Source organism: Biomphalaria glabrata, chromosome 14 (assembly GCF_947242115.1).
Source record: "Biomphalaria glabrata chromosome 14, xgBioGlab47.1, whole genome shotgun sequence".
NCBI classification, from domain to species: domain Eukaryota; kingdom Metazoa; phylum Mollusca; class Gastropoda; family Planorbidae; genus Biomphalaria; species Biomphalaria glabrata.
The window spans coordinates 36,040,079-36,065,405 of NC_074724.1; the positions used below are offsets into that span (position 1 = coordinate 36,040,079).

Consider the following 25,327-nt stretch of genomic DNA (forward strand, 5'->3'; position numbering starts at 1 on the left):
CTTCTTATCAGAAAGTTTCTACTCAAGCCAGTTCACTCCTTAACATTGACTAATCAGCTTTTCTATCTCAGCCTTTTCCTCCAGAGCACCTAGAAGCAACATTTTGGTCATTTAATTAGAGTTAACAATGTGTCTGGACCAACCCAGTCTACGTGGCTTTACAGACTGACAAACACCTCTCTTTTTTTTTCTCTCGCAAAAAGTGACATTTTTTTTGCATGACAAACCTGGTTCTTGTTTCTTTTACCTAAGAATCTTTTTATAACATTTGCATTTCAAGGCTTGAATTGTTTCTTTAACATTCAACATTTGGGACCAAATAAAAGAGATGAAACTATCAGAGATGAGCACAACTTAAATGTTGATGCTGATAGTACACTACCAAACTCTCTCAAACAATGAAAGATGCTGGTCTGAGGTGTGTTGTTACCTCATGCAAAGACCCTCTATCTCTTGAATTTAACCCTAAATATCTGAATGTGTCAACTATCTTATGTGTTTGGCTGTCAAGTTTTATTAGAGAGCCTCTATCTCTTGAATTTAACCCTAAATATCTGAATGTGTCAGCTATCTTATGTGTTTGGCTGTCAAGTTTTATTAGAGAGCATCTAGTATTGTCTACACCACCAAACAAAAAATAATAATAATTCAACTAAATAGTTTAACATTGGAACTAAACTTAAGAACCCTTCAATTAGGGTCTAGTAGGTTTGACATAACAGAATATTTCGTACTTTCTCCTAATTGGGTGTCGTGACTGAGTGGAACAGAACATTATGTTGTATTTCAATGATGGATTAAATAAAGGTAGGTCTTTTAAAAAATATTTGACAGTGTCGTCAAATCTTTAATAGATCTTAATCATTAACTTTCCATGTTTGGAATTACAACACAATCCCTTAAATGTTTATAAGTTGGTAGTCAGTAAACTGAATAAAATGAGTTAAGTGGCTTTCTACATTGTATTACTACATACATTTAGTCACTTAAATAGCGTCAAGAAAACAGTCAATATTCAGTGGCTGCCAGCTAGTTCCTACTTTACCTTGTGCCCATTCCGCTAAAGTTGGATCCTCCCAAACCGTATTTGCTGCGAGGCGTATAAATTTTTTTTCTTTTTTCTTTTTCTCCTTTTTGCCTGGTACAGGTGCACCAGTTGACACAGGAGCTGCAGAGGCCGGCGTGGCAGCCATGATACCACCAACAAGAGTGCTCTCTGGGACGATCTCCATATCCGCGACGGATTTATCCTCAACCGCAGCTGCAGCAGTTGGGCCAGCAGTGGACTCTTTCGTTAGCTGGCTCTGGTTAACTAAATAAATAATACAGAAGTATAATTGAATAATAACAATGTGAGAAGTAAAATACTTAATGACAATTTTTATTGGTTCTAATATTTCAAAAGACCTTCCAGGGAAAAATGAATGGCCCTGTCATTGAAAGAGAATCTAGTCAAGGCAAAAGACAGATCAAGTGTGGTGCTTTACAGTCCAACAGTCTAAGGGTAAAGTGAAGGAGACTATTTTAAATACAGCCCAATTTCTTTTAGAACAGTGATGCTCAACCTAATTTGACCTGCGGGCCATTTTTACTTGAGACACGTGTGTTGCAGGCCACATCAACAAAATGGCAAAATATGAAACCAAAATTCACCTGAAACCATTTGAAACTATTGGATCCAGTTCTTACATTAATTAATGGGATAGTTAAATTCTATCATTTTTTACGCGTCTAAAAATGTTGCTTCATTTCTACTTAAAATGAGAGCAGCAATGTAGCTACCTTTACCACCAACTATTTTCTTGTCTCTTTTTGGTCAAATCTCTAGGCTTAGTTTAACCAATCTTTTATACGCGGCTCAAACCAAGAAGGCCTTCATATTTGTTTTATAATGCCACTGTATATGTTGTTGTTTTTTTAAACATCCAGACTTTCTTTACAAACAAAACATGCTGGCTTATTATCATGTTCCACAAAAAAGATCCATTCCCTTTTCCGGGTAGAGTCTACATTCAGAGTTCCATTTCACAAACTCACACTCGTTAAAGGTCATGGTACCAATCCATCTGAGAAAAACCGAGGGCCCTAACAAAGGTAAAGATATATTTTCAACTTTTTTTGAAGAGGGGAGAATTTATTTCTTTTTGTGATGACTTTTCGGCGGGCCGGATGCAACCATGTCACAAGCCGGTTCTTTGGGCATCACTGTTTTAGAAGAACAGACCCACCTTGTTAATATATTTATCCTGATTTAAAAATAAATCAAATTTCTAATATGTAATATGTGAAGTCAAACGCATGTCTATATTTGAACTAAAAAATTGCCCATTAAAAAAAATATATATAGCAATTTGCTTTGCTTTATTCAACCCTTTATTGTAAAATATATCTTCAGTGTCCATGTAGGATATATACTTCATTGTGCAGTTGCTTTACTCTTGTCACAGTTCCCCCTTGTCTGGCCAGCATAGCATTAAAAAAAAATGTTTTGTAAAAATTTCTAACGTTCCTTCATCCTGCTCCGAACTTCCCACAGGACGACGGGGCGATGGCAGTGGGCAGGGTATGAACCCGGCACCATCGACAAGTCTGAATGACAGTCCAGTGTGCATACCGCACGACCAGGCAACTTTCTATTATATGCCTGTGAGAATAAAGCTGGTGATAGTCAGTAAAATCCTAGTCAAGAGATAAAGCAGAGAGCAAGGTTGCACATCATTCAATTATAATTTCGTAATGATTTTAGAATTTCCATGAATGGAAGACCAACCAATAACCTCAAAAACAATAACTTCTAAGGTGACGAAGAAGAGAAGTTTGAAAGTTACTGAATCATTTAGTAATAACTGTACAGTTTCTGTTAATGGTAGACTAATCATTCACCTGATTTCTTCTCTCCATCTTCCTCTGCTTCAGATCCAAGCCTCTTCTTCTTCTTCTTTTTCTTATCTTTTTTGATGTCCACTGTAATGACCGGTGCCGCTGAGTAGACAACTTTAGGTGGTTCTGTGACTGTCGGTTTGGCCATGACCTGAATTCATCATTGAGAAAGAAGTTTGAGACTAAATAGTGTTTATATTTTTATTACATACACTAGATATTTTTTTTAAAAAGTGTACACTTTCAAAAGCTAATAGTAAATCATTATTTTATTAAGTTGAATTGATAGAACAATAAGCAAGGATCAAGAATCAAGAAAAATTCTATCAAGTTAAACAAAAGAAAGAGCTGAAAAAAGATTAAAACTAAAGATGGATCGATAGGATAGCTTTTAGTTTGTAGCTGTCATTGAGAGAAATGGTTATCAAAGGTCATATGAATTTCGCTAGACATATCCTAAGGCTAGGTGAAACTCGTGGACCAAAGTCAGCACAAACATGGAAAGCAAAAAGATGAAAGTCATCCATGTATAATGTAAAATCCATGGACACCAGATGGGAAGAGGCTGAGGAAGTCACCTAGGATTGATCTCCCTAGAGAGAAAGCTTGCCACCCTGTGCGCTGTACGGCATGGAAGATCTAAATCTAAGTAAAGGAGCACAGGGGACGCATCCTAGTAAAAAAAATATAATTCAGAAGCTTTCAACTTTAAAAAAAAATGTTTTGTAGCAACTCAGTAGTTGCACCGGTCAGAGTTAATCATAAGTTTTATTTATTTAACAGAAATCTTATGTTCTTAAAAAAATTCACAGGTTGAAGAAACCACAGCAAAAAGTTTTAGCATCTTATAGTTATTTAAAACATCAACAATGTCTACATATTGATAAATGGAACTGTCTTTTAAAAAAAGTAAGATACATCAAAATTAAGTTAATAGATATAACCTAAAAATGGACCAGTTTTACCCCAACTTCAGAAAAAGATGAATGTTACAAGCTATCTAGATGATCAATGAAAAACTTTTGGCCTTTGATCATGACAATACAGAATGAGAAAACATGTTTCAGACGCCGAAAATTGGATCTCTGAAAAAATGTGTTTATCTCCAGAAAATGCTGACCAAGTACTTCAAATAGGGAGACTTTATCGAGAGACTTGAACTGACCCCTTACACCCATTAGAAAAAAATTGATAGAGAGCTGCCTGATCTGGAAACCACAGTGCAGTTATCTGAACCCGTCCACATGAAAAGAGAACACAGAAGTTAAATACATTTTTTAAACTAAACAATTAACTTTAACATTATATTAACTTTAGATAACTTGAATAAGCAAATATTTTAAAAATATACTTTAATACTAAGAAAGAAAAAAAAAAGCTACATTTAAAGCCTACTTACTTCCATAGCTGGGGCCAAATATTTGTAAAATATACTTTAATACTAAGAAAGAAAAACAAAACTAAATTTCAAGCCTACTTACTTCCATAGCTGGTGCCATAAAGGGCATGCCCCCACCTTCCATTCCAGGTGGTCTTGGAGGTGCCATTGGACCTTGCATTCCCATTGGAGGTCTTTGTGGAGCCATTGGACCAGGCCCACCCATCATAGGTCTTGGTGGGCCCATAAAAGGGCCAGGTCCACCCATTCGCATTGGAGGCCTAGGAAAAGGTGGCCGGTTTCCCGGTGGCGGTAATCTGTGTCGCAGCTGAGGAGGCATGAAAGCAGGCCTTACCACAGGGGGCCCCTCACCTGGCCCATAAGGCTTGAAAGACAATGTGGACTCTTCTACTTCCTCAGGCTCAGGAGGTGGGGGAGGTGGTGGAGCAAACACTGTCAGACAAAAAATAGATGAAACATGTAAAAATATGTATTTTTACAAGTTGGGATTGCAATTAATTTTTAGATCCACACCATGAGTCATACAGTATTTCCTAAAGAAGGAAACTGACCATTTCTTCTTCTTCGCTCTCATTTGACATGTTAGTGGGTTCAGATCAGTAATCTTATATCTGAGATGAACCGTGCAGGGGTTTCCAGATCAATCAGTTCTCCATATTGTTTTTCTTCTATAAGAGGGTTTTGGGGCCAGAGTCTTGTTTTTGATATAGTAAAAACTGACCATGATTAGAAGGAGTTTTATGTTATCAAAGCCATCAGAATTTCCCAATTGTCATGGAAAGAGATAGAAGTATAAAATGAGTCCACAAAGTTTTTTTGAGAGAGAAATTAGGAAAATAGTAGTTTTAACTAGGAAAGCATAACTCTCTTTTCATTTATTGATGGCCATTTATGTATCCTATATCTTGTTATCAGTTACTAGCTGTAATACAGCATATTGACATCAATGACTGATAGTGTTTCCTTGCTGTGAGAGCAAAGTGTACATTTTCATCCTGTGGGCAAGGGACTGGACCGGGGTTTGCATGTTAGCCTGCGATTAAACTCTGAAGACAACTGCAGAGCCATTTCAGAAGAGTAATATGGGGGCAAACTGTGACAAGTACGATGACATTCCTGATAAAAAACATTAGCACAGATTTAAGTTTTTAATTCTAGATGTAGATAGATTTAATAAATTTGAATAGCTATGGTGAAGTTTGAAATTGTTAGCTGCTGTCCAGGGGGTTAAATTAAAACCAAAAGTAGTAACAATTACAATTTTTAGTTAAAACTGTAAACTGACAAGTGCTAATATGTTTTTTTTTAACTTAAAATTAACTCAAACTTGTCGCCTATAATAAGATCTATACCATAAAATAAATAATACATAAGATATTTGATCACTTGACAGCTAATTGGCAAAGTAAGGTTTCAAAATATTTATTTTACTTCATTACCCAAGTGAACATTTTAAATATACATTTACCTTAACCATAACATTTTTGTTTAACTAATACAAGTGTATGAAATTATCAGTTTCAGACATTCCTTATGAAAAGACTGGACTGGATTGATAGCAAAAAGGTTTGAACCCAGACAACCAAGAAGACAGTCCTAATTTCTTACCATATGGCCAATTTAGTCCAGTTGTGCATATATATGCTTTGTAGTCATTTTTTGTGTAGCAGGCACATGTTTGGTGACAATAAATTTAGATAGCTCTTTTTTTTTTTTTTTTAAATTCGTTAGCTTTTAAAATACGAAAAAAAATTCTTACTATTAACTAAAGCCATGTCTCCTAAAAGTGGAGGCCCCTGCCTTGGGGGAAGTCTGTTTGTTTGCACCGGAGGAGGTGGTGGGGGCGGAGGTGCTATTAACGGCCCTTGAGGCCGCCCTGGTCTTTCATCAATGTCATGAAACTCATTTTCTTCCTCCTCGTCATTGTGAAACTTTCTTTTTTGGCCATGTTTGAAATCCTCATTGCGAATCCTGAAATCTTCATCCCTGAATGAGTCTGTATTTGGTTCATGCTCCTCTTGAGTTCTCTGTTGCTGAAGTCGTGTAGTTTCTTGGCGAAGGGAGGTTAACTGAGCCTGGACTCTGTCGTATGTGTTGGCCCCTAGTATGAAACCTTGAGATGGAGCGGACTGGCCCCCTGGTCCTTGAATCTCCATCTCAAACCTGTGAATCCAAAACATTATTATAATTACAGAATTGAAAATTGGGTAAAATACCAGTACAGAAAACAAATGTAATACCAGTAAATAATTATATTACACAAGTGTTCTGAATTCAGACTCTTTTGATCTTCAAAATTTTTTAAATTTCTCTTAAAACTTTGTGTTAGATTATTCAATGTTTACCTCAGAAGGGTAATGTTTACTATCAGAATACCTTTAAAAAATATGGACCTCCAAATGTTACTATTATTATGAGTCACTATTTCACACAGAAAGAAAAGTTTGCCATTGCGTGTCCAATCAAGCATGTCAATTCCCATGGTGGGCAGTTTTTGCAGGGGTATTTGTAGAATGAATGTGAAGGCTGGTCCTATTTGTTTTCAAACACATATTATATTAAACTTTAGCTATTTGTTTGTTTTGCAAAATGTTTAATTTATATGTTTTCAGATGTTCCTTAAGAGTTGAAGAAAATCTACATTCTAGACCTAGCCCAAACACCCCCATAGAATGACCAGGAACGGTAGATGGTAGAGTGTAAACCCAGGACCATCAAGATGATCAAACCTCAGTCTAGCGCACATAACCAGGCAGATGAATTCCAAACAAGAAACTATTCTATTTTTTTTTTAATGTTTAAAAAAATGTCTTCCAGTAAAGTTGCAGTGAATTTCATAATTCACTTTATGTCTGTGAGCTATTATTATTATTTTTAAACCAAATTTTAAATTCAAAATAGTCTAGGTAAAAATATTTTAAAAGAAAAAAAAAATTAGAACAAGAGTTTTTGAAGCAAATACTGTAACCTTAACATTAACAGACCATGCTCAACACACAATAATGCCACCAGAATGATTTCATCTAACTTTCGTTACAAGCCCACTCAGAGAGGTCACAAATTATTTTCTAATTTAATTTAACAAAATATTTCTCAAAAAGAAATTCTCTGCTTCTACTCATTATTGATGAATAAATTTGATACTGTTGGACATTTGTCTACTGTTCTTTTAGTGTATATTGTCAATATTGTCAAACTGGATATTCATATATATTCCCTACTAAATCTAGATATGTATAAAATTTATGACTAGTTTGTAAGAGTCAAGAGAGATTTTAAGAATGTACGACTATAAAAAAATTAGTTTTTAGATTTGAACTATTACAAGTGGTGCTCCCCCCCTCAAAAATAGCAAAAACAATGTGTCAGATTAATAGATCTAGTAACTGTATCATACAACAGAATCTATAGTAAATCTATACGTAACATAGATCTAGTCACATTAGACCAGTAGTGAGTCTACTAGTGAGTAGATATTGTAGACTCTAGTTTCTAGATCTAGAATTAAATCTACATCTAAATCTATTGCAAAATTTAGAATTTATCTACATTGTAGTCTAGATCAAAATGTCTTGTAACTAAATAAATCTGTCTACTAAATAAACATATATATATTAAATTTGAGTCTGATTTAGTGATTAGTCTGAATTGACTAATTGAAGATTACCCATCACAAATGGAAGTTCTCAATCAGACACAGCAGAAATAAATACCTATCACTGTTAATATTAATGGCAGGAGATGTAGAGTCAAATCCAGGGCCTAGATCTAAAGATAGATGCAACATCTGCAAAAAAATATGCACCCTGAAACAGAAAGCCATTCAATGTGACACGTGCGATGAATGGTACCATGCATCATGTCTCCATATGAATACACCTGTGTATTATGCCTTAGGCAACAAAGACGCATCATGGCACTGTGTACCGTGTGGGTTACCTCAGTTTACATCAGGACTGTTTGATTCCTTTGATGCGGACACTTCTAACCCATACAACATCCTAAACACCATCCCGAACCAAACTCACCAACCACTAGCCAGATCCACTCCTGTTAAACCTAAATCTACTAAAATTAATACAACAGCCTCACTAAACAAACCTACTAAAGAAGTAATACCAAAATACCTTAAAACCTTAGTTATAAATTTTCAAAGCATTAGGAACAAAACAGCAGACTTAGAAATTTTATTAGAATGTGAGAAACCAGACATAATTGCAGGAACAGAAACTTGGCTGCATCCTGAAATTTATAATGCAGAAATTTTCAATAGTAATTATGAAATTTTTAGAAAAGATAGGGCTGATAATCATGGAGGAGTTCTTTTAGCAATAAAAAACACTCTTATAGCAGAAGAAATTACCTTACCTAACTCAAAAAATGTAGAATCAACATTTTGTAAAATTAATACCACCTCAACATCCCTAATAATAGGCAGCATTTACAGACCACCAAATTCTAGTTTAGAATACATGCAGGAACTATGTAATCAGATTACTACACTTAAAGAGACAAATAAAAATGCAGTTTTTTGGATTATGGGTGATTTCAACCTACCTGATATAAATTGGAAAACACTAACCATAGATAAACACCAAAACCTTAAGGACATAAATGAGCTTTTCATAGAAACTTTACACAACCTAAGTTTAGATCAAATCATTAAAAAGCCAACTAGATTAAACAACACATTAGATCTCTTCTTAACCAACAGACCTGGATTAGTAGTTGATTATGAAATTATCCCTGGTCTATCAGACCATGAGATCATAAAAATACACAGTCAGATAAAAGCAGTAGCCAATACAAAACTCAAAAGAAAAATCTTACTCTGGAATAAATGTAACCTAACACAACTACACCAAGCTGCACTAAACTTTCAACAAACATTCTTATTAGAAAAAGACATTAACCAACCAGTCGATGACCTCTGGAATTTCATTAAAAACCATCTTAAAAGCATAATAGAAAATCATATACCAACTAAATACACATCAAACAAAATAAATAAATGCTGGTTTAATAATAGACTAAAGAAGCTTTGTAAACAGAAGGAAAACCTCTATAGAAAATTTAAAGAAACTAATGCAGAAAGAGTTTACAAAAAGTATATAAAAATTAAACACTTAACCCAAAAAGTAAGCAGACAGCTGCAGAGTGAATACATAAACAATGTAATATCTAAAGATAACAACAAAAACCTATGGTCATACATTAAGTCTAAGAAAATGGAAACAACAGGCGTAGCGCCATTAAAAGATGAACATAACATAATACATAATGATAATGAAACTAAAGCAAACATTCTAAACAAATACTTTGCATCAGCATTCTCAGCCCCAGGAGACAAAGACATATTACTGAATTTGAACCAAGTAGACAACATAGAAGATATAGTAGTACAAGAAAATGGAATTCAGAAACTATTAGCCAACACCAAACCAAATAAAGCTTCTGGACCTGATGGTATTCCAGCTAGATTACTCAAAGAACTAAGTAATGAGCTAGCCCCAGTGTTCAAAATACTCTTTCAGGCTTCACTTAACCAGGGCAGAGTACCAAAGGACTGGAAAGAAGCTAATGTCACCCCCCTATTTAAAAAAGGAGAAAAATCTGACCCAGGGAACTACAGACCAGTATCACTTACCAGCATCACATGTAAAATCCTAGAACACATAATATGTAGCAACATCATAAACCACTTAGACAAACATAATGTCCTCACACCATACCAACATGGCTTTAGGAAATATAGATCATGTGAAACACAACTAATAGGACTAATTGATGATTTTTCAAAAGGTTTAGATAATAGTGAACAAATAGATGCTATCTTACTAGATTTTTCTAAGGCTTTTGACAAAGTTCACCACCATAGTTTGCTTAAAAAATTAAAATATTTCGGCATTAATGGTCCACTGCATCAGTGGATTAAAGACTTTCTGATAGGGAGAGAACAAACTGTAATAATAAATGGCTCTAAATCAACACCGATAACAGTAAACTCAGGTGTACCTCAAGGTACAGTCTTGGGTCCACTACTATTTTTAATTTACATAAATGATTTACCAAATTGCATTAGTTCAGGAACAAAAGTCAGATTATTTGCAGACGATTGCATAATATATAGAACAATAAAAACAACACAAGACACAGATATTTTACAAAGAGAATTAGATGAATTACAGAAATGGGAATCAAATTGGAGCATGTCTTTCCACCCAGAAAAATGTCAGCTGTTAAGAGTAACAAAAAAACTAAAACAAATTAATTCCACTTATCTTATTCATGGCAAACCAGTATCACAGACTAAAAACGCAAAATACCTAGGTGTTATAATAAATGAAAAACTATCATGGAATCCACATATTGATGAAACTACAAAAAAATCAAACAAAGCATTAGGATTTATTAAAAGAAATTTCTATAAATCAAATAAGAACATAAAACTAAAATGTTACTTAACCTTGGTTAGGCCAATAATAGAATATGCATCCTCCGTTTGGGACCCCTCAACTCAAGAAAACATTAAGAAACTGGAACAGACACAAAATAGAGCAGTGAGATTCATAACAAACGAATATTCACATTTGACTAGAGTAACACCTTTAGTAAAATCACTAAATTTAGAAAGCCTTCAGGACAGAAGGCTCAAAAGTAAAGTAGCAATCATACATAAAACACTGAACCATAATCTTCAAATACAAAAACAAAATTTAATAAAATACTCTGAAAGACACAAAGATAAAGGCACATTCCTCGTCCCATATGCTAGGACAAATTTGTACAAATACTCCTTCTTCCCTAGTGCTATTAGAGCATGGAATGGGTTGCCTGAGCTAGCCAGGAAAACCAGTGACTTGGCAGAATTTAAGTCATTGGTTAATATGCATGACTAAATGCATGACGCGTAGGACGTAATCATCTTCTTTTTTGAAGTAACGTCTGTATTATATAAGATAAGATAAGACTAATACTAGTTTTTTTTTACTAGTAAATAAGTAATACTCTACTACTACTAGTAATACTAATACTAGTAATAATACTAGTAATACTCTGGCACTCTGCGTCCAGACTCAGACTTATGATACTATGACTGAGTCTGAGGCAGTGAGTTAGCGAGTGTCTGATGATATCTATTCTAGATCTAGTGATAGTCTAGTCTGAGGACTGTCACTGTCAGTTACTAGTAGAGTCTAGAAAGTGAGCTCAGTGACTGACACACGATAGATTAGAGACTGTGAGTAGGCCCAGTAGGGTGACTAGTCAGTCACAGTGTGACTCTGTGAGTTGAGTGAAACTTTTTTTTTGCATTTGGACAAGTCAAGTAGTTCGCAACTTAAATAACGCATTTAGTAGCCGATTAGTTTATTATTCTTAAATAGGAATAACTCTCTTTGAATATTAGTTTGAATTACCTCTCCATTTCTTCTTTCATTTCCCGCAAACGTTCCTTGCTTATCAAATCCATTTTTGCTTGTTTTGTGCTGAGAGTTGATACCAACAAACCTAATTTCGATAACGGAAATGGTTAACAATAGCAATGTTTTTCCTAAAAATTATGGTCCAGCAAAAAAAAAAAAAAATTAAAAGGGAGCTATGATAGTATTTTTAAATTTGTTTCCCTTTAATTTTATCACTTTATTGAGTTAGCTACAAAGTTGTATTTCATTATTAAAACTTAAAATAAACTCTAAAGTAGATGAAAATATTTTTTTTTAAGTAGAACGTAGATGGAAAAAAAGATTTTACATATTTTATGAATTCTTTTTATATTTTATACGTTTATTTTCTTTAAATATTACTTTTTCATTGTTCACCAGGCTACTCTCACTTGAATCTCACTAGCAAATGAATAAATAATGCCCCTCTCCACATAGAGCACAAATGCCCAGACCAGGGCCGGTCCTAGGCCATTGCAACCTATGCGGTCGCAGTGGGCCCCGCGCTTTCATAGGCCCCACGCTAATTGTAGGTGTAATTATTAAATTGCAAAATATATATGAAAAATTCCATGTAATCTCCTGAATTTATTAAAATCTCCTAAAGACTCATAAAAATCGCCTGAAAAATATACAAAAATGTCATTTGTTGGGCGTCATTCATTGCGTAAAACGCCAATCCTAACGCGCGATAAAAGAAAAAAGGCATTGTCAGCTTTCATGTAATAAAATTTTCACCTTAATCGGAAGCTACAATACTTTATTTACTTTTATAGTTACTGCCATATGTTGCAAGTTTTATAAAGTAAAGTTAATTTGATCGCAATTTTGTACTTCGTAAAGTCGAATTTTTTTTTTTCTAATACAACATCTTAATTTTCACATATTATCCTTATTTCCACACAGGCTAGGCCCCGCGCAATCAGTTTCGCATAGGGCCCCACAGTTGTTAGGACCGGCCCTGGCCCAGACCAACGCCTTTGGGAGGAGGGGGGGATAAAGAGAATCTTTTGTCACCATCAGTCTGTCGTACAAATATCCGTGTCCCTGATATGACACTAGCCGTGACCAGTGAAAGTACACACCGCTAAGGCCGCCTTTGCATCGTATTTTTGTTGTTATTTTAATTTTTAAAAGGATTGAAATGAAAACTAATTTCCAACAATTATTAATAAAGCAGCTTAATATTAAATTACGCAATAATCTTTAAAAAAAAATATTTACCGAATTGGACCTCTCTTACCCCTTAGGTTATAAGCTAAAAATTGGGGGCCTGAGTTTGAATCTCGGTGAGTACTGGGATTTTGAGATTCTTTTTGGGACGCCCCTGAGCCCACCCAACTCTAATGGGTACATGACTTTAGTTGGGGAAAGTAAAGGCGGTTGGTCGTTATGCTGGTCACATAACACCCTGCTCGTGAACCGTTGGCCAAAGAAACAGATGGCCTTAACATCATCTGCCCTATAGATCGAAAGGTCTGTAAAATGTTTTACATGTTTCGGATGTTCCTTCAGAGTTGAAGATAAATTACTTCTTAGTCCAAACCTCCCGAAGGACGAACCCGGGACCATCGAACGACAGTCCAGCGCGCAAACCGCACGACCAGGCAGCCATTAGTGGAACTTTTCCATTATTTCAAGAAAACTATCTACGTCTTACTACCAGGCAGCCATCAGTGGAACTTTTCCATTATTTCAAGAAAACTATCTACGTCTTACGACCAGGCAGCCATCGGTGGAACTTTTCCATTACTTTAAGAAAACTATCTACGTCTTACGTGTTTCCGGTTGGTGACGATGAAGGTGGAGGTCATTTTCCTGGGCAACCCACAGTGGCGTAGCAAACCACTCATGGGCGCGGGTTCAAGAATATGATGGTGGGCTCCTTACCTGGTGGGGGGGGGGTGCGACGTCCTGGTAAAATTAAAAATAAAAAAAAGAAAAAAGTTTTCGAAGCTGGTCGATTAATTTTTTAAGGGCCAAAAGTTAATCTCATAACAGTTATCAACAAAAATTCTGTGCTTAGTTCGAAAAGCTTAGCTAGCTAATCAATGTCTTGAGAGATGTTATAATATATATATAGACATGCTGTATTGGGTACTACGTGGAATGATATACTGATTTGAACCTGCAGATGTTATCAAGTACTAAGATAAGATAAGATAAATTTTATTGGTCCAATTAAATGGAAATTCAGTTTGACCACATCTACTGTAACAATAAAAATATGTCTGTCTGGGCCAAGAAAATGAAATGAATCTGCCGTAATGGGACCCGGTGGGTATTATGGATAGTCGTTGACTTTTAGCACCAAACTCCTGGTAGACAACTAAACCCCCTGATTTATCCTATACTCTTAAGCGAGCAATTCTTGTATGTATGTATATATATTTATATATATATATATATATATATATATATATAAATTTTATTTCGAAAACGGCTCTAACGATTTTCTTTAAAAGTTCACGGTATGTGCATAATAGTGAGAAAAAAATTCTCAACTCACTGGCCACATCGGGAAAACTCGAGGTCGACCGTTATATCGGTTTGAAAATGGCTCCTTATCGAAAAATTTATTTTGGCTAGAATGTTTTATGAATGAAATTTTCTGTATGACGTCAATGGGAAAAAAAAACTTGACACCGCTTACGTCACTAGCCTCACAGCAGTACACTAAGACATTTCTTCGCAAACAAGAACAAGTTTTAATGATTCAATTGGCGTAATTAAACATTTGCGCACCATCTTATTGTACATTGATCCATTAGGAATTTATGGAAGAAAAATAATGAAATTAAATATCTTAATGTAAGATTAGTTATTGTGTTTTAAAGGCTTTATAAGTTGTTTACACTTTAATTGCTTATACCCGTAGGTAGCTTTTACTTTGTTATTATTTTGCTGGTGAATTATTGCAATGTGTTTAAGCTTCGAAGTCTGCTGTCCAATACCAAAACATAGGAAATGGTCATAACACAGCATATCTATGCCTTACTTGCACAATCAGGGCCGGCCCTAACATTTGCGGGGCCCTATGTGAAATGTGAGGATTGCGCGCGGATCAGTAAGGGTAGAGATAAAGATAATAAGTGAAAATAAAGATTTTGTATTAGAAAAAAATTCGTATTTGCATTACATTTTTATTAAATGAAAGCTGACGATGCCGTTTTTTTATATCACGCGTAGGACTGGCGTTTACCATATTGATTGACACCCCCAAAGTGACAATTTTGTCTTTTTAAGGACATTTTTATGAGTTTCAGGAGATTTCCAGGAGCTCCTTGAAAACAATGAGACCACGGGAACCCTATTATAAATTATAATGGTTTAATTTAATAATTTACACCTAGAATTAGCGCGGGGCTTTTGAACCTTCGGAGTCTAACACTGTGACAGCATAGGCCTAGGGCTGGCCCTGATGATATCCAGCTCGCGGTCAACGAATTTTCATCACGCTGCTGCCTTTTTTTTATTTGTTAACCTATAAACCTCGGTAAAACAGAAGTCATGTTCCAAAAGTCACCCAATAAAACCTACTCAGCCCAAAGATCACTGCGCATAGACATCCCTTAAAGTGGTAGATAACTTCACATTATCTGGGAAGCATTTTATCAATTGACGCATTGCTTTAAAGAGAGGTTGATATGTGATCATGGACAGTCGTGCTTTTGGACGCCTCCAAGCGAGAGTGTGGCGAAATAAATCGCTCCGCCTGTCTACAAAAATCAGTGTCAACCAGTGATTCTCTCAACCCCTCTATGTGGATCTGAGACATGAGTACTTTATAGAAAGCAACTAAGACTTCTTGAACGACTTCACCAAAGACCACAATACAAACAGCGATATTCTTGCAAAATGGTATGAAATTCGAGTCCGAAGATAAATGAGGAATGCAGTATTTCCCTTTGCTGTGCAGCCCCAACTGTGACCTACATATTTTGCCACATCCAGGGCAAGCATAACCATTGTCCGCAGGTGGCCGATTTAGATTTTCTTTTCGCCGTCTGCGTTTGTTCTCGGCAGCAGATTTTCTTTTGGTCTCAAATGTGTATCTCGCGGCCTTCGTGAGAGACCTCCAGCTGTCTCGTTCTGAGGCCGCATGCAACCAGGTGCTCTCTTCTATGTCAGCCAAGGAAAGTTGACGCCTAAGCTGGTTTTCTATAGGCCTACTATTGGAGGGACTTTCTATTCTAATCGCCATGTACAATTACATTGAGAATTGAAAGAACTAAAAAGCAACTCTTCGGATTGATAGTCTTTACCCGATAGTTCATTTTCGTAATTACAACAATATTCCCAAAATAACTTCGGGTAAATATCCTTCCTTAACAAATTATTCATCCGAGCGAGGCTCGGTCACCTGATATTTATTTTTTAACTAATTAACTTAAAATGATTTGAGTTATATTTTGTGAATAATACTAATTATAACTTTTATTATAATAAAGACAAAATCAAGTTGATATGAGATAAAAAAAATGTAGTAGACTTTAGTAAAAATATTTTTTAACACAATCTAACCCACTACAAAAACACAACATTTCAGTCTCACGTTCTGGGGTCGTCTGTCCTAAGACCAAATGACGACACTGCCACCTATCTTGCAATCGTTCACAACCAATCGCTAACCTCTTCCCATCGTCACCATAGAAACACACACACACTCCATAACTAAAAAGGAGGGGGGCGGTCCACAGATTGAGAAACACTAAAAAAAAAAAAGCTGTTAAATAATCGTAACTTCTTCCATAGAGTGTTAGCGCTGTTTTCAGTTCCCCCCCTCCCCTTTTTCCTCATTTTTTGTTACCAAACAATTTTACTAGCGAAGGGAGAGAACAAGAAAGTCAATATGTGATTAATAATCTCTTTATTATCTCCCTTTATTCAACACCACTCGTTTGGGAGTAGAAAGTAACTGTATGCGTATTTACAATTTTGAAGTTGAAACAGTGAACGATACATACAGATTGCATACATAAAACGTAACCATTTTCTTTTCACGAGAAATGAAGCAAGAAGAGTGGCCAGGGTGAAAGAGCGCCGAAAAAGCTACGAGAAGAAGCAAGCCTACCTGCAACTGACCAAACCTACCCAGGACACGTCTGCGGCCGGCTTTTTAAAGTGAAGATTGGACTTTACAGTCACCTTCGAGTCTATAGAATTTCAGAAATTTGATTATCTTCGATCACGAAGGAGGAGCTATTATTATTATTATTAACGTCTCTATTTTATAAGATAAGATGATTATTTTATAGCATTTCTAGATCTAGTGGTTCTGAAGCTGTGGACCTCCAACTTCTCCTCTTTCCCCATGTGAGGTGGGAGGTGGGAAGGCGGATTTTTTTTTAATCACAAAAATTTATTTGTTTTTATTTTCATTGAAGGCTACTTTTTAATCCTATATGAGCATCAATTAAGCAAACAAACAAAAACAAAACACGACATTATTACCAGCGTTAACAAAATCATTGATTAAATTAAGTATCGTCGTTCCTTCAAGGTTCCCTTAGCAAATGTTTTACATGTTTTGGTTGTTCCTTCAGAGTTCAAGATAATCTACATCCTAGTCCAAACCTCCCGCAGGACAACAGCGGGTCGGGTATGAACCAATAACCATCGAAAAAAAAATCCAGCGCGCAAACCGCACGACCAGGCAGCCGGTGAAAGATGACCCCCAGGCATCTTTTCGCCAGCGAGGAAGAGAACAAATAAGGCTCTAGTTCAGGGCCCCAACATAAAAAAAAAAAGAAGGGGGTAGGGAGGGTTCACGCTTTTTTAAAAATGCTTCTTGTATAAGTATTTGAAGGATGTTTTTTTTTTTGGTATGTAGGGGAGGAGGGTCGGGGAGGACAGAGGGGACAATACCTATCCACTTTTTTTTTGTGCCTAAAATGTTTCAAGCGGTGGACCTACCAAAAAGCAAGTGTTTCTAGTTCTATGCTTTATAATTCCATTCTGAATGTGTTATAACCTTGGACATTGGTTACTACTCTCGTAAAACAAGAAGCTACCATTAATATTTGAAAATCGCTTGCTGTTTAGAGAGTATCTATCTCTATGTTTATAGCGTAGGAAGCCAGCAGGCGTGACCTTTGGTCACCGCCTCCTAAAACAGTGTCTCGATAACACGTCTATTGCCTGGGTTCGCCGTCTGTCTGGCCGTGCGGTATGCGCGTCGAACTGTCGTTTGGTCGTCTCGATGGTCCCAGGTCATTATCTGCCCGCTGCCATTCTCCGACGTCCTGCGGGAGGTTGGGACTAGAAACTAGGAAGTAGAGTATCGTCAGCTGTGAAGGAAGATCCGAAACATGTAAAACATTAGACAAACAAGATGTGTTCAGGACAGTGGTCGCAAACCGCGGCTCTCGAGTCGCATGCGGCTCTTTGACTCCTCACTAGCGTCTCTTTGACTCCTTGCTAGCGTCTCTTTGACTCCTTGCTAGTGGCTCTTTGACTCCTTGCTAGCGTCTCTTTGACTCCTTGCTAGCGTCTCTTTGACTCCTTGCTAGTGGCTCTTTGACTCCTTACTAGCGTTTCTTTGACTCCTTGCTAGTGGCTCTTTGACTCCTTGCTAGCGGCTCTTTGACTCCTTGCTAGCAGCTCTTTGACTCCTTGCCAGCGGCTCTTTGACTCCTTGCTAGATGCTCTTTGACTCCTTGCTAGCTGCTCTTTGACTCCTTGCTAGCTGCTCTTTGACTCCTTGTTAGTGGCTCTTTGACTCCTTGCTAGCTGCTCTTTGACTCCTCGCTAGCTGCTATTTGACTCCTTGCTAGCGGTTCTTTGACTCCTTGCTAGCGGCTCTTCCAAAACAAAAGTTTAGTGCACGAATGGAATATTATTTACAATTTTGTTTTGTAAGACAATATAAAAAAAAAAGAATTTTTCTTTCATTCATATTCATATCTATCAGGAGCTTATTTTTTTACCTAATTATTGTTAATATATTAGTTGTATTTTTTAGTCTGTGATGCTGTTTGTATATACGAAATATAAAAAGTTGTCAATATCAAATTGACCTATACCGTACAGAAGTATTTAGAGAGAGGAAAGAAAAAAGACAAAGTGTGAGCAGAAAGAGTGAGAAAAGAGAGAAAATGCCTTGCTGCAGCCTTGTTAAATGGTGGTTTTTTTTTCAACTAAATTCTCCCTGAGTTCATAAATATAAGCTTACTATATCCATGTGAGCTTGACTTTCGTCAACTAAAGTAATACAGTTCCAAGCTAATTCTTAATAGTCACATCCAAAGTTTGAGTTCTTTAAAAAAAATCAGGTTGAATAAAATAAAATACTAAAGGGAAGAAAAAAAAAAGCATCGCCATTAAAACCGGCCTTGTGACCAGACGACGTTCTAGCCACGTGACGTCACTTCCTGGCCAATGGCTAGTCTTATAAAAATGACATTTTGAACAGGAAGCGGTACAATAAAACACGCCAAAATAACCGCTAATTGCTAGGAACGCCACTAACTTTGAGCTGCTACCCCAGACTCTTAAAATACCTCGAATACAGACACACCCAGACTCTTAAAATACCTCGAACACAGGCACACCCAGACTCTAAAATTACCCCGAACACAGATTCAGAAACGCACACACATACAGGCCTGGATTGTAAGAAAGCTATGTCGAAGCAGAATTGCTGCCAGTAGCCGAGCTTTTGACTCGGTTTACAGGAGCGAATGTTTATTGTCTTATCTTATCTTATATAATACAGACGTTACTTCAAAAAAAAAAGAAGATGATTTACGTCCTACGCGTCATGCATTTAGTCATGCATATTAACCAATGACCTAAATTCAGCTAAGTCACTGGTTTTGCTGGCTAGCTCAGACAACCCATTCCATGCCATTATAGCACTAGGGAAGAAGGAGCCGGGGTCCGGAGTTCGAATCCTGGTGAAGACATCAACTGTCAAATTTCTAGGAAAATATTTAGAGCCGTTTTCGAGTTCCGTTTCCAGATTCCATTTGTGTCCATGAATGTGCTACCTGAATAGAGGAATTGTAAATTCTCATTTTCAGTAGTGTATGCTGTACTGTGTATGCGCCATCTTCAGGATGTTTTTCTGACCGTGTGGTATGAGCTTTAGACCATCGTCACACAACGTTCACGGGTCCTAGTTATGTCCGTTGTTATCGCCTGCCCCTTAACAAGAGGCTTGAGCACATCTTTCAGAGAAATCTGACACTTAAAACATTACGTGTGAGAGAGAGAGACAGAGACAGAGACATAGAGAGATGTGTGTGTGTGCGTGTGTGTTTGTGTGACTAGTTACCACTGAGTTTGTGTAAAACAAAATTTTGACCTTTTTGCAAGTACACGGTCAGTTCAATGACCTTTACTGACCCTTCTTCATATGCTGTGGTGGTCATTCAGCCTGTGTGGCTAACAAAATGACCTGTTTCAAATGATTCTTATTTACTATTTTGGGGCATGCTAGACACTAATGACACTTGGAGTCTTTTAAGAATATTCCTTCTTCAATGCGTCAAGAATTGAACCGATAGTCTCAGATTGTGGTTTCTTGTGCTGCACCCCTCGGCCATCACGACTCAATGTCGTTAATAATCGTGTTCATTATACAATGTTCGGATGGCTGCGTAGCTAAAGAGGTGCACCCAGTTGCGTGGTCCCAGATGGATGACTTAATGAGGTCAAGAAAAGGAAATTGTGCTTGCCCTGGACTGGCCTCTTGAACTAATACGTTTAGTGAAGCGTGCATTGCCTTGACCTTTATTAATTGGCAACTTCCGCTCAGAGGGATGTCTGTTGGTTTAGAGAGTTTTTTTTTTGGCTTTTTTTAAAAATCCCCCCTTCCCCCCCCCCCCCCCCCCCAGAACCATGCCATACCAGAACACAGTTTCAGAAACAAAGTCACCCAATAACACTAACAGTGATGGCGTACATTTTAAATCTGCTCTAATTTTTCTAAAACAACTAGTTAATTAATATTAATTGATTAATTTTTATATATAAAGGAAATAAATCTAACAGCATTGAGATCTATAACAGAAATAGTTCGGTTCTTTTCGTTAAACTGGCTTTTTTTTTTTTTGGGGGGGGGGGGACTACAGCAATATCAGTAACACCCTCTAGCATTGCAGCCTTATGACTGACATCAATAGCCTCTAGCCACATAAAAGGAAGGAACATCATGATCAACTGTTAGGGATTTGAATTAGGATTGCCACTCCGTGTCACATTCTAGAACAGCGGTTCTCAACCTTTTAAGCTCGGCGACCCCTTTTTACAATCCCCCACTCTTACGCGACCCCCCCCCCTTCACACACACATACAGCAATAGAAGAATAGACAATAACAATCCATATTTTCGATGGTCTTAGGCGACCCCTGGCAAATCGTCAATCGACCCCCAAGGGGGTCGCGACCCACAGGTTGAGAACCCCTGTTCTAGAAGATAAGACAGCCTGGTTTCTTGATAAAAGCAGATCGACCAAAGCTGAATGAAAATCAGCTTTGTAACTTTCGAATCGTAGTCTAAAGAAAAAATACTTGATCAAAATTTTCATATGGAAAAAAACAACAACAAAGCTTCATAAAGAACCACCAGCCACGGATTCAATTCTCTTGTCTCCCTTTTATAAAAAAATAATTATATATTTGCAATAGAAGAAAGTCATCGTCACTATGGACGCTATTGCTTCAGTCCACACAGTGTCACGCATCATGATGCAGGCGTTGCCACTTCCACACAGCCCGAGAAAACTAGAAAAGAGTTATGTCCCTACACTCCGCCTATCTGACCCAGATTTGTGTGTGTGTGTGTGTTTGTGCTGTGTCTGTGACGTCTCAGGGGAAGAGGTTCATTTTTCCCCCCTTCTATTTCCGAGTAAAAACAGCTATTTGTTTTGGAGATTAAATGAAATTGATTGGTAGAAAAGGGGGTCGAGGGAAGTGAACACGCCACAGTGATTCAGCCTTAGATAGCTTCTCCTTTTTATAGTGCGTGAACACTTTCGCGAAATCCTCCTTTGCTGCCCCCCTATCCTGAACTAATGACTTGACCACCATCATTTTAGTAACTCAAGAACTAGTGTGTATGTATCACCGCTGTAAAAGACACACAAAAGGGAGAGAAGGAGATATTCAAATTGGAGGCAGGAGGCTGTGAAGTGAGTTGACAAATATTGGGGGCAATTGAGAGTTTACAAACTTGTACACATTCTCCTGTAGCCTAAAATGTGAATTTACTTTAGGGCCCGTACTATCTATCTATCTATCTATCTATCTATCTATCTATCTATCTATCTATCTATCTATCTATCTATATATATATATATATATCTGTCCTTTCGTCCGTCCGTCTGTCTGTCTCTCTCTCACTATATAGTATATATAGATACACGCATCTGTCCTTTCGTCCGTCCGTGTGTCTCTTTCACTCTAACTATATAGTATTTGTAGATACACGCATCTGTCCTTTCGTCCGTCCGTCTGTCTGTCTCTTTCACTCTCACTATATAGTATATATAGATACACGTATCTGTCCTTTCGTCCGTCCGTCTGTCTGTCTCTTTCCCTCTCACTATGTATAGATACACGTAAAAGTGGCAAGACATGGTACTCGACACCGAGGTCATCAGAAGAGCTGGTCTTCATAGCATTCACATAGCCCTGGTGCAGTCACAGTTGCGATGGGCTGGCCAGATATGCAGAATGGATAGCCCCCACATCCATAAAATGCTCCTCTACGGCCAGCTAAGGAATGAAAAGCGAGCTCAAGGTGGTCACAGAAAACGCTTTAGGGACACCTTCCAAACTTCAATTTGAGAACCTTCAACATGGACCCTGCCACCTGGGAGACCGAAGCAGATGATTGAACATCATGGCGCCGCGCAGTGAAAACTGGCGCAAACATCGCTGAGGACAAGAAAACAGATTTGGCTGAAGAAAAAAATAGCGCAAAAGAAGACAATTTAGGCAGCTCGCACAAGTTGCAGCTGGAATACCTTGCCCAGTGTGCCACTGACCATTTCGGACGCAGATAGGTATCACAAGCCACACGAGAAAACACAAACTAGCGCGAAGTCCCTCAGCCCCTGGATGACCCAAGTAGTCATCATTCTTATCACGATGAATGAAGAACAGATAATTTTTCTATAAGACAGCAACCCATTTGTTTGTTTCTTTATCTATTTTGTAAACTTTGAAAACAAATTTCATACTGTTTCGATGACAAGCAATAAGAACGTTCTTTATGCCCCCCCCCCCACTTTTTCCAATCTCAAACACTCAATAAATGAGAAAATATTCAAACATTTAAAACCTTTCCAATGAACAATATTTAAAAAAAAACGTGATAGAAAAAAAAAGTTGTTCCCATCTCAAGATGCATACTGCTTCTTCAGTGGTTGTTTTTTTTAACCACGTGACTCACTGTTCTATTTTTAAGTTTGTATACACACTCCAAAAAAAAAAATAATATCAGGAAAGAATGGAGCAGAGGGACTAGATATTTTTTTTTGGGGGGGGGGAGGAAATAATGATTCCACAAAATGATAAAGAAAATACATTAGAACGTTTGAAAGAAAAAAAAAAAAAGAAAAAGATTCCTCAATCAATACATCTTTAAAGCTTGATGGTTGCTTGGTCGTGTGGTATACGCTCTGAGTTGTCAGTCGTCTCAATGCTCAATGGTCCCAGGTTCCAACCCTGCACGCCTCCGTCTCTTGCCGTCCTCCGCAAGGTTTGGGCTAGGTAGTAATAATGTTACAATTCTGAAAGAACATGTAAAAAAAAAAACCATCAACAAAGTTTTAATGGCAACCTTTTAATATAAATATGTTGTTTTTTTTTTTAACTTTTTATTCCTAACAATAGGATAGTAGCATGGTTGTGCGTTGTGCGCGCTAGACTGTCGTTCGGTTGTCCAGGGTTCATAATCTGCCCGCTGCCATCCCTCATAGTCATGCGGGAGATTTGGGCATAGGGTGTAGATTATCTTAAACTTTGAAGGATCATCAGAAAACATGCAAAACATTTTTTAAACTAACTGCGCACGACAGCTTCGAATTACTAGAACATAGACAGACTAGTAGAGCACGCAATAAACAAGATTTAAAAAAAAAGACAATCCCATCTTATACAACTTAAAATACCTAAAATAAAATATTTTTTAAAAATATTAATTAAAAAATTTTTTGGTTCATAGCAAGTATCGAACCCATGATTTTAACACCATCAGATGCGTGAACGTCTGTATTTAGCAACTCAGCCGACCGAAATTCATAGGCTTCTGATATTATCTTTATAATTCTTTTTCTCAGCCATATACATCAACAGTTAAATGCCTAAGAAAATCGTTAGAGCCATTTTCAAGATCAGCATCCGTTGTAGAAATCTCTCTATATATTGAAGAAAGAACACAATACGTAATAAATACTCATAAAAACACGAACAAAATCACCTTTCTTATTTAATATGCCAGGGCAAATTTATACAAGTCCTGCTCGTTTTGTCCACGACATTTCTTACCCTGTTATCGACTTGAACAGAGCACAGGAAAGTCAAGCGAAGGAATACTGTATGCTGGGATTGATTAACAGATTCGGCGAGGACCATGCGGAACGACAACACGCCAAAAGTCGAAAGAAAACTTGCAGTGATCAGTTTCTGAGAAGGCAGGATGCTGTAAGGTGAAAGCGCCACCCATGCCTTTAACACAGGAGCCTGTTTATTAGTGAACATGAAATATTAATCAAGAAGAAAACACCGTAAGTCGGTACTTTTCCTCTTGTCTTATAAAATACAGACGTTAGTTCAAAAAAGAAGATGAGTACGTCCTACGCGTCATGCATTTAGTCATGCATGTTAACCAATGACTTAAATTCTGCTAAGTCATTTGTTTTCCTGGCTAGCCCAGGCAAACCATTACATGCTCTAATAGCACTAGGGAAGAAGGGGCAATTTGTACAAATGTGCCTTTATCTTTGTGTCTTTTTCGGTTTTATGAAAGCGGGACATTAGCCGTCCCGCCCGGACATTTTATGAAAAGCGTAACAGACGGTCCAAAGCGGGAGTGTCACACCTAAGTCTGGTCACCTTATTATAACTAATAAAAAAGCAAAAATAAGATTTGTTCCCATAATGCAAGAGTTATTGTACATTATTGTGACCGGAAGTCAAAGACTGTGTTACCTTGAGCTGTGCACGTGTGTCTCATGAAACATTGACCTCCATTTGTTGTTCTTGTGCTAGCAGACGTGATATCGTTTGTATTAGTTGACTTGCTTAAGACCAAGTGTATTTCCTAAGGATGTGGATAATTTAATTCTATAACCAAGTGTATTTCGTAAGGATGTGGATAATTAAATGTTTCTTTTTCATTGGATTATTGCAGCAGTATGGATTTTTATTTTATGGATTATTATTTCTCTAAGGTAAGACCTTTTTTTTTTTCAAAAAGGAAAATAGAAGAAAAGACAATAGAATAGTAGCTAGATCTAGATCTAATAGAACTAGAAGCCGAGGCTCATTACATTATATTTTCATTTTGGCTAGACTCTACATTATCGCATTAGTTCCGTTTTGTTTATAGATAATAGATAGATATCAAGAGTAGACCTAGATCTAGATCTACACT

The 25,327-nt window shown here is 37.1% G+C and overlaps 1 protein-coding gene across 1 annotated transcript in view; it reads right to left on the bottom strand.

Moving 5' to 3' along the window:
- LOC106075951 (RNA-binding protein 42-like) overlaps positions 1-11,837 on the bottom strand; it is a 64,841-nt gene extending 53,004 nt beyond the window's left edge. Inside the window, exons 1-5 of the mRNA XM_056010557.1 lie at positions 11,698-11,837; positions 6,039-6,442; positions 4,362-4,711; positions 2,884-3,031; positions 1,046-1,312 (exon numbers count right to left, since the gene is read on the bottom strand). Coding sequence (XP_055866532.1) covers positions 1,046-1,312; positions 2,884-3,031; positions 4,362-4,711; positions 6,039-6,442; positions 11,698-11,750 — 1,222 coding nt within the window. The 5' untranslated portion in view covers positions 11,751-11,837. The remainder of the gene's footprint in view (positions 1-1,045; positions 1,313-2,883; positions 3,032-4,361; positions 4,712-6,038; positions 6,443-11,697) is intronic.
- Positions 11,838-25,327: the final 13,490 nt, after the last annotated feature.